General features: G+C 40.6%; 1 protein-coding gene across 3 annotated transcripts in view; it reads left to right on the forward strand.

The window, feature by feature from the left end:
* The window catches only part of CAMK1D (calcium/calmodulin dependent protein kinase ID), a 223,190-nt gene that overhangs the window by 177,877 nt on the left and 30,667 nt on the right, over nucleotides 1-14,646 (forward strand). For all 3 annotated transcript variants that reach the window (XM_054287530.1, XM_054287531.1, XM_054287532.1), the window contains exons 5-6: nucleotides 4,084-4,210; nucleotides 13,213-13,288. In XM_054287530.1, the coding sequence (XP_054143505.1) occupies nucleotides 4,084-4,210; nucleotides 13,213-13,288 (203 nt within the window). The remainder of the gene's footprint in view (nucleotides 1-4,083; nucleotides 4,211-13,212; nucleotides 13,289-14,646) is intronic.

The raw sequence follows: 14,646 nt of genomic DNA on the forward strand, positions 1-14,646 counted from the left end.
CAGGGCAGTTACAGTGGGAGGTTTGCGTGTTTGATGTGAGGAAAAGCTATTGAGACCCAAAATGTTACATTAAGGCAGAAACCCCATTATTGTATTTGCAGGGAATGCCCCAATGAAGGCAGGAATGATGCATCTGACCCCATGTTCTCAGAAGGCTAATTTATTACTTTACAATACTATATTATATTAAAGAATACTATACTTTACTAAAGAATACAGAAAGGATACTTATTGAATGTTAAAAAGATAATAATGAAAACTCCTGACTCTTTCCAGAGCCCCGACACAGCTTGGCCTGATTGGCCAATGAGTGAAAACAACTCACAGCAGAATCCAATGAAACAATCACCTGTGGGGAAACAATCTCCAAACACATTCCACATGAGCACAGCACAGGAGAAGCAAATGAGATAAGGATTGTTTTCCTTTTCTCTGAGGCTTCTCAGCTTCTCAGGAGAGAAATCCTGGGTGAAGGGATTTTTTCAGAGAATGTGAATGGCACACCCCATTTCAGCTGAGGTGTGTTCAGTGCTAGAAAGAATTTTGCAGGTTTGCTGTGCTAGATTTACATTTACTTAATAATAACTGGTAATGATAGTGGGGAAAAGTTGAGAGATTTCCTATCACTTGGAGCAGTGTTTTGGCTAACAGCAAGGGTTCTTCTAAGGACCATTGAGTGCCAATGTGATATTTAGATTATTTTCCTTTCAGCTGCACCATATTGTCACATCTAAACCTCTCAGCTTTTCAGGTATAAAAACTCCCTAAATGTTGTTGTTTTATTGTTTTCTTCCAGTATCTTTAGTGCCATTAAGACAAGCAGAAAGGCTTGGATTTGATGGCACTTTAATGTTTTAAGAAATAAGTTAGCAGAAGATACTAGAAAAATACACGAATTTCAAAAGAAAACTGTGGGTTCAGCTCCTGAGCTGGTTAATTCTGCCAAAGTTCACTGCCAGAAATGAAGACTTCAGTGATGGAAATAACATCTCTGGCTGTATTTTGGAGGGATGCTCCAAACAGGAGTTTCCTTGGATGTTGAGGCAGAGCTTGTATTTTCCCTCTGTGAAGAGAGTAGAATTTGGCTACATGTTATGAGCCTTATATAAGCCTTATAAAAAGGTTTAATGAACACTAATAGAGTCAAAAGGCTCTGCAGTGCAGTCCAGACAGTCCCAAATAATGGGTTTCCTGTAAGGAGGCACTGGTTAGGCTTCCATCTCCCGCAGTCTCCACATTTTGCTCTCAGCTCCTGTTCATTTCCTGCCCTTATGCTGAAGTACATAGAAACATTCTTATATTTGTAAGAGCTCCAAAGAATTCCAGTATGGAAGTGCTGTATTGTAACATGACCATCTTGCTCCCAAATTCAACTTTTAGGTAACAACTTCAGGCTTCTTTCTGCCACCAGCATTTCTTGGAGTGAGGTCCAAGACCTCGTAATTCAGATATTCCATTGTACAAGGTCTTGTTATTCTTGTATTTATAATCTAAAGCAGGTTATACCTCTCATTTTAAAAAATAATCTTATTTTAAAGTTCCTGTAATAAAATATGAGGTCTAGTGATTTGGGAATTAAATTCATGTACAGATTACTTTCAGAGTTTATGTAAGGCCAAGCTGAATTTAGATCAACCTTCTCCAGTGGTATTTGGTAGCTAAGAGTAGCTCTTTTTCTCTTTCTCTCTTTTGTTTGCAGATTTTTGTCAATATCATGTCAATTGTCAAAATGACTCATAAAATGCAGTATATGAGGAACACCTGCTGTGAATTTCTGTTAGCAAAAACATACCATGATGAGAAAAACAGGGATATAATAAGACATTTATGATTTCAAAATATCAAAATGAATGTAAGGTTCAAAATGAAACTCTGGGAAAGAATCCACTCTACAAAAACACAACCCATTAAACATCCATAACGATTATTTATTGTAATTATGTGTTTACTCAGATACCAAAATAGGACTTGCTGCAGTTGGTAAAAGCAGGTCTGGGCTCCAAGTCTCAGATTAATCTAAGTAATGTAAGAGCAGATTAGAAGAGATGGCAACAGGTGATGTCTGGGGGAACTCCAGGATGCACAAAAGGAGTGAAAAGATCAAGCAGCTTCAGTTGGTACAGAGCCATATTGTTAAGGCTTTTTGAATTAACCAGCTTGAGAAAACAGAATTTTTTTTAACAAGTTTGACTTTTAAATGTAAGGGTTTGTTGGCCTTAATAAATGTGAGTATGTGGGAACCTGAAGTGAGTTATTAGAAATTGTTAGGAAATAACTGCTTTTCCCTTAATTCCATGTCTACCACCCCCTCAGCAGATCACAAGAGCTGTAGTAAAAATTAGGAGTGACTCCAGCCTAGGGCAGAGCATGGCAAGAAACTGTAGTCCCTAACAGAGTGTCAACACTATAGAGTCCAATTAAAGCACTGGACTTGCAAGTTATGATGAGAAAGGACTGTAAATGGTACAACTGCATATTTATTTTTAGGAGCCAAATAACTTCCCTTTTCACCTCAGCCCTGCTGGCCCACAGCTGTGGTTGTGCTTGCAAATCCTCTCACGGCCATTTTTTGCCATGTTTCCATCTGTCCATGGATGAAGCCATCACTTGATGCTGGAGTTGGGAATGGCTTTAACCTCCTGAATGGGGACATCACCTCCAGCACCCCTTCATCCCCCCCTTCCCCAGGGCAGATGGAGAAGGGAATGTGGATTCTGGTGCTGCTAAACTGCAGTTTCTCCTCCTCACAAATCCAAGCTTGGCTGTGTCCCAGGGAGTCTGAGGATGTTGTGTGGCCACAGCTGCTCCTCACCATTCCCTGGAGCACACAGCAGGCTGGGTGTCAGCATTTGTGCCAGCTTTGGGTAAAAGACTCCACTGAGGCTATTTAGAAACATTGGGTACCTGTAGGGGAATAGAATATAAGAAAATAAAGATAGTGTAGAAAGTAATTTTACCCCTAAGGAGTTGCAGCTGGCCCAATTATCAAAGATTAGGAGCAGGCCTGACTTTACCAGGCCACAGCTGTAAGCAATGAGAAGAAGAGTGCTATAAAAGAGTGGGGTGGCTGGGTGAGAGGGGAGCTGGAGTTTGTTGGCTGCTTTGTGAAGAAGAAAGAGTCAGTGTTCTGAGGAGATGACCATGAGAAACACCGAGAGGATATGAAACCTTTGTGATAAGGAGACAGCAGAATGGAACCCCTGGAATAAGATGATAACAGGTACCCATCGCTTTTACAGCTGAAGACCCAAAAGTTCAAAGCCCATGGCCTCCAGGCTGAGTGCTGCAGGTGTGGACCCTTTCCTAAACAAGGGAGGAGGTGGGCTCTCACAGCACCCAGCCAGAGCTTTGCTGTGTAGCAGCAGCACACTCAGAACACGCAAATGCAGGGCTGGCTGGAGCTGATGGAGGCTGCTTGGGCTCTCCAAGCTGCCTGACTCTGGTATAAAAAGTCACAGGGCTTTCTGGAGTGATCCTTGTTTTCTCTTGCCATAAACAAGTTGCTGTGCTTAGAGCTATAGCACATTTTTCCTTCAGCGTTTTTTCCTAATCAGCTCTAGCTGAAATATCCTTGCTTCAAGTCTGTTAACTGTAAAGGCATTTCCTCTCTCAAAACAGTTTGTTTCTAGTGGAGAAGATTAAAAAAAATCTCTAATGCCTCCTGTTTTCCTTTTTCTTTTTTCAAATACTGTATAAAACTTTTTAGTACACTACCTGGATTTGCCATATTTACTTGCTTTTAAACAAATCCTTCTGTTTCACCACTCTGAAGTGAAAATGCATCAGACATATCTCACAAGTAAAGGATGAGCCTTAGGTCTTATTTGAGGTGCCAGAGGAGAAGTTTGTTGGCCCAGAAAAGTTGCTCAAAGCTCAGGGTGTCAGGGTCTCCCATTTGTTGCCATGCAGGAATCTGGAGAGGATCTCCATGTAGGTTTTAAGAACAACTCTTAAGAATTAGGGCAACCAAATTATGTTTGTATATGATGTGACTAGGGATTGTATTAAATGTATGCAAGGGTCACCAGGTGTTGTTACTGAACTCACATATTCAAAACTCTTTTTGCTTATTCTCCTTTCTAGCCTGAAAACCTGCTTTACTACAGCCAGGATGAGGAGTCAAAAATCATGATCAGTGACTTTGGCTTGTCGAAGATGGAGGGTAAAGGAGATGTGATGTCCACAGCCTGTGGCACTCCTGGCTATGTTGGTAAGAGGTTTGCTTATATTTTAGTGAAATTGAAATAATTCTCATTTTCTGGTGCTGGTACATGTGAGATTTTACAGATATTTGTTAGAATTTAGTATTTGCCTGTGCTGTGTCTTGTGTGCCCTTCCTCTTTAGGGCACAATTCTGTAATCCAGCTCTAGGTTTGTGGGATTCACTTTCATGTTTTCAGTCCTTTGTGGAATGAGCATTCTCAAAGATCCTGCTTTAGCTTCACCAGGATCTTGTGAAGAATAGCCTCAAATGTACTGCTCTGCAAGCGCCTAGGAAACCAAGAAACTTTACCTAATGAAATGCGTTATTTTAATCATAAAGAATAGCGTTTGCCAGATTCCTCTGGTAGGAGACAGTAAAATCAAAGAGCTGCATTTATTCAGATCTGTTCAGTAATCCTCTGTTACAATCATGTTAAGTTACTGACTCAGATGTTAAAATGCGAAAGCTCTTTAGATCCTTCCTGGACAGTGTCAAATTGTTTTCTGTCATTTATTCTTTGCTCTTCTGTCCATTTGGTAGTGATTGTACAAGGCTACCTATTAGCAGCATGTTTACCAGCAGCCTCTGAAAACAGTTTAAGTAGCTGAAAGTGAGCATTAGAGGGCAGGTGGTGATGAGGTCTGTTTGAGCAAACACATTTAAAAGCTCCCTTTGTGTACAAGACATCCAGCAAGCCTGTGCCTCCTGCTGCACCAGGATCATCAGCTGAGGTGGGGAAATTAAACTCTGGGGTATCCATGAAATCCATGAAACTGTGGATAGATTTCTTTCAGATCTTTCCAGCAGGAGAGACTGGATGCTTTCCAGCTGCAGAAGCTCTTTTTACTTTGCAGCTGCCACCTCACCTCTTTTCATAGCTCTGATGATATCAACAGCTCAGATGAGGTGCTTATGACACAGCAATACAGATTTGTCACAGGTACTTTTTATGGGCATTATCTTCACACTGTGCAGACACACTCTATCCCAATAAAATCAGGAAAAGGAACAGATTTCTGTGCTTTTCCCATCAATGTTTTATTTTAAGACATGGGCCAGGATGCAGTCTGAGTAGCAGTCTTGTGTAATCACACCAGAGTAGAAATCTTCTTCCAGAGCAGTGGCAGGAATTGAGCTGAGACAGCAATTTTCATAACTTTTGCTGTCAGCTCTTCTGTCCCTATAAAACATGTTCTATTTTGCTCTGGAATGGGCACTGACTAGAATGAGTCTCAAGGCACAGGAAAGCTGACATGATGTTTGCTGAAGTGCTGGTGAAAATGAGGGAGTGACTCGGCTTGGTCTCCGAGTGATCTCATGCAGCCTCTCATCATAGCAAGTTTGCTCATGTAAATAGCAATTTTGGAGAGGAAGCCCTTGGAGCCTGTGACAGGAGCTGTAGTGCTTTGAAAGATGTTTGAGAGCTCTCATTACCCATGGTCTGGCCTCTGAAGGCTGTACAAGCGCCCCCAGGCTTGTTGTTACCTTGCTGAAGACAGGATTTACTCATCCTGGTTCAAGAGGTCATGGCCACTTATTTCTGAAGTGCTGACAGAACTTTTCCCAAAGAAAACAGCTTTAAATATTTGCTCTTTTTCTTTTTTTTCTTTTTTTTTTTTTTTTTGCACAGGATGCATCTCCTCTTTAGTGCTGGTTTTTTTTTTAAACATAATAGGTTGCTCAGACATTTTCCAAGTTCAGAAGGTTTTTGTTGCTGGTCACTGTGGTGATGCCCACAAATGGTCCTCCTTGAGTGTTACACCTGATGTTGTGGCTTCTACATAGGTGCTCTGCAACTTGCCCACATCCAAAAGCTTTCATGTCCTCACCCTCAGTGTCAGTCCAGCTTGCAGCACCTGCCAAGAGCCCTCAAATCAATGGAAGAGTCATTCCTCCCAGTGGCACAGCATGGATAAAACTCCTCAGCCTGGCTGGGGCAGACAAATGCCACAGCCCCAGCCCATCAAGTGCCCTGTCTGCCACCTCCTTTTGTGTTTTGCCTTTTCTTTCCACTTATTTTACCTTAGGTTAAGTAACACTCAGAGATCCATCACTTAAAACAAATTTCCTGGTGCTTTTCTTCAGAGATAGGCAGAACACCCTAAGATTTTCTAAGATCTTACCAGAGCTGATTATTTTTATCAGTTTAACCACTTTGCTTTTAAATAGCTGGAAGATGTTTAGGCACATATCCCATGTCAGAGGCACCCAGGGCTCTGTTAAGAAGTCATTGGCATCTGCTACAATTTATACTTCATCTCCAGAAGTGGATCCAGTCAGATTCCACTTTGCAAAGTGCTGGACAAGCTTCTGACTCAGAAGCAAATCTGATCTTAACTCATGTCTGCTGCCCAAGTATGTGCAAGTATGCAAGCCCCTTGTAATTTCTGTCTAATTTCCTTGATCAGGATATACTTTCAACTCCTTGTGCTTCATTTTTTATCTCAACTTTTCTTATTTTCATCTGCAAAGAGCAGTAGTATCTATGACATTAAATGCCTGTTTATGTGGTCTGGAAATGTATTGAATAAGGAAGGGTGTAATTATAATTAAATCCCTTAACAAATATCAGTTTTCTTTCTGAAAATCAAAATATCACTTTTCAAATTGGACTCTATCTGAAATGTGCATGGCCAATGGGGCATTAGGACTTCAACTTTTAAAGCTCAGCCTTGCAGATTAAATTACTGTCAAGAGTTCTGAGTTCTTATTTTTTCAGGAGTTTTGTCAGAGATTTTGGCCCTGTGATGAAAAGCTGATGTTTAAGATAATTTAACCCAATTATCTGAGCCACTTTTGTTAAGAGGCCAATCTAAATGTTTGCTTACTGAAAAGGGGATCTGACAATACAGCCTCTTCTAAGAAGGTCTTGCATTTTCTTATTGCTTACCATTCTTATCCCCATTTCTTATGGAAAGAGTCTGGGATTCTTTCTGATGAGCTGGGACTAGACTGATGAACTGAGTAGTCTGATGAGCTGGGACTAGACACCCAACTTCTAGATAGCAGCTGAATTGGGAAAGGTGAGGCAAGGTGAGCCTTGTGTGGCTCATTTCACCCCAAATGAGGCGTGAGGAGTGACCTGCTTGGGTCTGAACGGTGAAAAATGCCAATCACTTGTTTTTAAAATTTTAAAAGTTTAAAAGTCATAAAATGGTTATAAAAAATAGGAATACAATTAGAGTAATAATAATTTGGAGAATTTGAATTAGGACAATATGAGACAATAAAGACAAAGAGTTACGAATGTCCAGGTACCTTTTCTGGGCAAAATAAGCCCAAAAAAGGACCCGCATTAACAAAGGATTAACCCTTAAAAACAACAGCCTGTTGCATATTCATACACCTCATATGTGATGCATAAATTCCATTCAAACACAGGATTCTGTCTGGTCATTGTCAGCTTCTTCCTCTGAATCCTAACAGTGCCTTTGAGGCAGGAACAAGTTCATTTATTCTGATAAGAGAGCAATAAATTCTTTTTCTCTGAAAGATTCAGGTGTCCTGTGGCTGCTATCTCGCTGCAAGTCCTGTCTTTAAAAAAAGTATCCTACATAGCATCGTTTCTATTTTAACATTTTGTCATAACCTAAAACTATATTTAACACACTACTGAAGATAATTAATACAGCATTACTTTCTAACACAACACATATAATATTCATTTTAATACTTGGGAAAAGCCAATCATAAAATATGCATTTTTCACATGAACCCATTGTCCAATGTGGAAAAGAAGTGGTGTTTTCAAAACCCTGAGTGATGTGTGTGATTATGGGCAAGATCCCAAGAAGCCATTAGTGATTTATAATTTTAAACATCATAGATTTGGGCTGTTCAGCTCTTGGCCTTACATAATAACTCAGTTTTGGGATAGGAGCTGTTCAAACCTGCCTGAGAATGAGCTATCCCTGAGGTGTGTCCAGCTGGGCACCCACCAGGAGGTGACTCCAGTCACTCAGCAAATTCTTCTGAAAAGATTTTGGATGTTTGGGAATTGGGTCTCACTGAGTGACTTTCCATGAGAAATAGTCCCTCAAAAGCTTTGGTTATTTCTGCAGATGGAACTTAGATCTCAAGACACTTGAAAAGTTATTAAAAAATGTTAGAAAGCCTGTCTGAGGCAATCTGCTCTCGTTTTGCAGAAACACTGAATTATGAGCTGTGTTTGTGGCTGACTAATATGTTAATCCTACTGAGATTTAAAATTCTTGCTCCGAGTCCCAATCCTCTTCAAGTAAAATTTTCTTGTACTGCCTTGCCATCCAAATTTGGCTGGATTCTGGATGTGTGGCTGGTCCTGGTATACTCCACCTCACTCTCTATTTTCATTTTCTGTAGTCCTTTTATCAAAGGTCATTTCACAGCTTTCATCTCTGCTCTGCCATAAATCCAGCAGTCTCAGACCTCACCAAAGCCACCTGTTCCTCTCAGCCCTGTGCAAGACCACAGCATTTAAGTAAGGAATAGATTTCCATGTTGAATTTTAATCTATTTGGTATCCTTTGAATCAAAGGCTGGAAAATATTCAATAAGCCCTCAGAATATCCTTATTAGCCATAAACTACTTCAGGTGCCTTTAGGCAGTACCATGAGTAATAAAGTAAAAATAAAGCATGGGAATCACTCTGAACAGGGTTTGTTCAGGCAGAAGCACCTGACAGGGCAATTTCTCAGCTCTGTTGCCAAATCCTGACACAAAGACTTGTGTTACCCTCTGCTGAGCATAAACTGCATTATTACCCATGGCAGATATCTAAATCTGACTCAGCAATGTGAAATAAGAATGACAGGAGCACAGAAAGTCAGCAATACTGCACTGAAACCCTGCTCTCCTTCAGAAAAAGCCTCAAACTTCACGGCCTTGGCTGACCAGAACAAGATGAACACTGGAGGAATGTGTGAAAAAATGAAATAAGTTGTTTTCACCCCAGGATTCAGTGGAAGGACTCTGGTCTTGTGGTGAAGCTGCTTCATGTGCACCTCAGCCTGTTTGCACTGTGAGGAGGGTACTTTGCAGGTTTTTGACTTCAGGAGAGGGGCTGGGTTGGCCCTTTGTGTGAAGAACAGGCTCCCTCATGACTTGTGCAGTGTGAGCAACAGGCTTAAAGTATCAGAGCAATCCCCATGACCTGAGCTCTTTGCAGGAACATGGATTGCAGTTTTTGGCATCCAGCAGCTGCATTTTTAGGGGGTTTATTAGCATAGCTGTGCTCTCTGAGGGTAATGGCATAGTGTTCTGAAAGGGCTCCATATGTTCTGGTCTGCACCTTTTCTTAAAACCTCCATTTGAAACAAGACTTAGAATTTTTTCTCTTATTAAAAGCAAAATATAACTCAACCAAAAAGAAGCTAACTGTAAGAGAGCAGGGGAAGCACATCTTCGTGTACCTGAAGGTGGAATGAGCCTCCCCCTTGTACCTGGCACTGTGGCAATGCTGATTCAGCCCGAAACACCTTCCTGGATGTGGAGGAAAGGCCCAGGTTTGCTCCATTGGGTGTGACTGTGGCCCCAGCTCTCTTCACAGAGAGCAGCAGGCACAATTCCCCAAGGATTTTTCCTGGGAAGGCAGTGAGAAGCACAGAGAGGAGAGGAGAAAACAATTCTTATCGCTATTCAGTGCTCCTGTTGTTTTGCACCTGTGGAATGTGTTTACCCAAAGTGATTTGTCAATTGGATTCTGCTGAGGGTTGTTTTGTTTCCTTGGCCAGTTGGGTCCAAGCTGTGTCCTGACTGTCTGAGACAGTCATGGGTTTTTCTTTAGTATCTTTTGTATAGTATAGTTATAGTATAGTATTAATGGAATATAGTATTATATATAGTATATATAATACTATATTACAAAATATATATATAATATTTCTATATATAAAATAAATATTTATATATTTTATATATTTAATATTTATATATATTTATATATTATATGTTATTATTATATGTATTATATATTACATATTATATGTATATATTTATACATATTATATGTCTTCTATATGATATTTTGTTATTATATATTTTATTGTTATATATTTTTATTTATATAATATATATTTTTATATATTTTAATATATTGTATTATATATTATGTATTGTATTTCGTGTTAATAAAGCAATTGTTCAGCATTCTGAGTCATGGAATCAGAGCACATTATTCCCAGCACTGGGGGCTCCCTGCATACCATAGGTGGCCAGTGTTTATGGTTTGCGCCCAGAGTGATTCCCTGGGGAGATGTGACAGTGGAAGCCATTGCTCAGCTGGCATCTCCCCAGCTCCAGAAATGGGAGATTTGGCTTCCCCCTTCTTCTTTCTGCTGTTTTGTCTCCCCAGTCGTCTGTGTTGATCCTTCAGTGCTGTCAGCTCCTGGATTTTCTTCGTTGTGTCTCCTGCTTTTGCCTCTTGGCACTGATCTGCCTTCATTCCTGAGAGCTTCCCTGACTTGTTTTTCAGCTCATTAAATATTTCCGTTTTTCTGTACATCAGAGACAGATGATGCTGAGCTGTGTCCTCCTGTTCCTCTCTGCTTATTGGAACAAAAATCAAAAGCAGCCATTTGGCCTTAAAAGAAGTATTTAAACCTCCTACCTTTCTTTGTTAATGCTTACCCTGTGTTGTTGTTACCTCTTTCAGAGCTGCCATCCAGAGGCAGCAGCTATAAGTGCTCTTCACTCCTTCAAAACAGAGAGAAATGCCCCAGCACAGCTTTGATGTGTTAAGAGGGAAAATCTTTATATAGTTCACATCCCCTCATCTCAGAATTGTTTTCTGTTATGTTAATGTGGCATATCTGTATAATGTCAGGAGCTCACTGGTGCTCAGCAGCAATTTGCATAATATTTTCTTTAGGAGCTATGAAATGTGTAATGTTTACCAATCTTGAAAGTTATGTAAACAGGCACAGACAGTCAAAGGCAGAAGAGAATGTGAATAAAATACTGGGAATTTGGAAGGACTGGAGAGTTGGGAGACATCTAAGCACATACAGACAGGAGAACATTAACTCCCTTTGTTCTCATATTTTGTCACAAAATTTGATTACAAGAGATGGAACAAAACAGGAAACTCTCATTTCATATGTAGTGGTCCCAGTTTACAGTTCACATTCAGTGGTCCCAATTTGCTGAATCACTTGAAAATTGGAGAAGTATTTAACCTGTGCTGCAGTCTGGGACAAATCCCAATCTTCAAGAGTCTTCATAATGTGGTTGGCACTTATAATTTTACCCACATTCCCCTGAATTTTCTTCAGTTCTGGAACGTGTCCCTGGTGAAATATAACCCATTTCCATCATTGTTCTGCTTGTGGAAATGCAGATGCCCTCACCTGCCTTGTGCCCTCTCTTCCTCCAGTCCCCCCTATGAGCCCTCATGCCACAGCATTGGAAAGTCTTTTTTTATTCTCATTATCTCTTCTTTTGGTTGGCTTGTCTGGATTAAGAAGATAAGACTTTAAAGAGCCCTACCAGTACAGCAGAGGATAGATAGCTACTAAAAGTGAGGTTCAAGCTTTAATATATCTCTGTGTTTCACAATTTGTTTTTTGCTCTTCTTCAAGTAACTAAGTGCTTTGGAGCTGGTGAGACTCCCAGCAGAGGAAGGTGTGACTCCCAAGAAATATTTTTCTTGGGATTTGTCACTTCATTACTTTTTTCCAGCATTTGAGCTCCAAATTACTCAAAGGAAATACTGTACTTTTTAAAACCCAGTATGGCAAGTCTGCTTTAGGAATACCACAATTAGTGATTTCTTGCATTATTGTTCACGTTTTGCTTTGAAAAAGGCAAAAGCTTCTTTACATGAAAAAGATTAGGGTCACAGGGGTTTAAAATTTAGATTTAAGCATTTGCACTGCAAGGTCTCAACAGGGACCCAAACAAAAAATACACCTTTTTAAGTCTTTTTAAGTAGTATAAGATAGTAAAGCAGATCCACAAGGAGTTTAAATAAATTCCCAGGCCCTTGCTTCTAGCAAAATTAAGGCTATGATGGTTGTATAGAGGGAGGAGGCTCAATTCCTTTGTGCACATGTCCAATTCCTGCAGCTTTTCATTTCTCCCTCTGAGGTGTCTGTGTTCCCAGAGGCAGAAGGACAAATGGCTCCCTCTGACTCTGACATCCAGCAGGCTTTGGGAGGCAGCTGCTGCAAGAAGTGGTGGGTGCTCTCCTTCCTCTCCTGCAGATGTAGTTTATCTCCTCTGTGACTCTCTGCCCTTTCTGAGCTGCCTCTGGAGCTGCCCTCTCTGGCAGAGCAGAGCTGTGATGCTGTCAGGGAGAATCTGCATCTCTGCACCCGTGCAAAGCTCGGCCTCATTTCCCTCCTAAACAGGGAGGTGATGGCCCTCTGCCTCTCACACATTTTTCTGTGCTTTGTTTTGTTTTCTGTGCCTGGAGACAAAAAAAAAAAAAAAAAAAAAAAAGTGAATTTGCTCTACTTTCAGAGTCATCCTTTCTTGTGAGGATATGACCTTCAAAAACCTCAGGACACATTTGCAAACACAAGGGTGTGGTGGTGTTTGCAGGGGTCCCAGGACGAGGGGAGAGATGAGAATGTTGACTCCATGTTTCAGAAGGCTGATTTGTTATTTTATGATATATATTATGTTAAAAGAAAATGATATATTAAAACTATACTAAAAGAATAGATTTCATCAGAAGGCTAGCAAGGAATAGAAAGGAATGGGATGATAAAAGCTTGTGACTCTCAGAGAGTCCCAGCCAGCTGACTGTGATTGGCTGTTAATTAGAAACAACCAACATGGACCAATCACAGATACACCTGTTGCATTCCACAGCAGCAGATAATCATTGTTTTTCTTTTCCTCTGAGGCTTCTCAGGAGAAAAATCCTGGCAAAGGGATTTTTCAGAAAATATCAAGGCGATGCAAGGGTTATGTGTGGAGAGCAAAACAAGGTCTTGGGGGTCTCCAAGTCTCAGAGTCCTACCTTTTGACCATATTCAAATGTCTGGCCTTATAACACATGCTTGTTTGGCTTTTTTATTTTCAGCTCCTGAAGTGCTGGCGCAGAAGCCCTACAGCAAAGCCGTGGACTGCTGGTCCATCGGGGTCATTGCCTACATCCTGTGAGTACCTCTGGAGTGCCCAGTGCTGGCACCTGCAGCTTGCTGTCCCACCATGGGGTTACCTGCTCAGCCTGGGGCAAAGCAACTCACCCCTGACACTTGTGATGCAGGGTAGAATGTACCCTGGACACCTCCTCTTTGGTTTCTGTGCTTGAGATGACTTCTGAGGTATTAGAAAGTCTTTTATTCCCTTGCGACCAAAGAAAAAGTTGAGATTCATCAGTTTTGCTTTTTAAGGTTGTTTATTCTTTCTTATTTATTACATTCTTTCTCTGACCTGCTGAGATCTATCCAGGAGGTTGGGTTGTGGCACAGCACCTGCCCGTGGGGTGGTGTTGGCTTTTTATACTAAGAACTACGTGTATTTTATTTACAATAATTTTCCAATACTTATTACCTATGTTAGACAGTCTGTCTCTACTCTAAACCAATCCAAAAGTGTCACCATCACAGCAGAAGAGGGAGGACAAGAAGAACAGGACACGCCCAGATTTTTCTATTTTGCCTCTTGAACCCCATTCTAAAACCCAAAAATTCTACTTTTTCATCTTATGACAAATTAACTATCATTCTACTCAAACTCTTGTGGCTTGTAATTCTTCACACAAAGTTGGTAATTGTTTCCATGGACTGAAATTGAAGGTACAGGTGTTTTTGACTCTGTGCCAGGGTCTCGAATTACCCAGGGCAGCCGGAGGAATGTCCTGGGTCCTGACAACCTCCCAGCTGCATAAAGGCTGAAATTTGAGCAAAAGTGGTAGGAAATGAACTAGTACCCTTCAGCTGTCCAAATCCTTGCTCTCATCAGAACTACACTGTGTGCAGTAATGTGGGCTTGTCCAGGTTGTGACATTATTGAAGTTATTGTTGTTCCCTGCTCAGATTGGCTTTGAGAAGAAACTAATCTGGCTGTGTCCACTGAGCTGCCACAGAAACAAATGTCTTTTCCTGACAGCATTACCACTGCTTTATTTTTTTTTACTTTTCCCTTTTACACAACTGTCACAACTGTTATACAAGACTGAAGGAAAAAGCAGCTCCAATAAGGCACAGCATTAAAGCATTCCTACTTTGTTCCCTTTTTCCTTATGCAGACATTTCATGGCTTGTCAACATGAATAACTTTTTGATGGTGCTGTAGAACTATTTTTGCCAGGACATACCTCATTGCTGTGCTATCCTCTCTGTACAATGTTCATTCTTTACATTTGCTTTACATTTGCATAATTTATATGCTCCCCAAAACAAGGAGGTTTTATATTAAATAGTATAGGAAGGCAGCTTGGTTTATTGCACATGTGTTTATTTATTGAAACCAAAATCCTGTCTGAAAACATTAGTTTTATGACTGTCTATTT

The sequence above is a fragment of the Melozone crissalis genome, unplaced genomic scaffold (genome assembly GCF_028551555.1).
Source record: "Melozone crissalis strain CALT ecotype California unplaced genomic scaffold, PUWL_Pcris_2 ptg000059l_1, whole genome shotgun sequence".
Classification (NCBI taxonomy): Eukaryota; Metazoa; Chordata; class Aves; order Passeriformes; family Passerellidae; genus Melozone; species Melozone crissalis.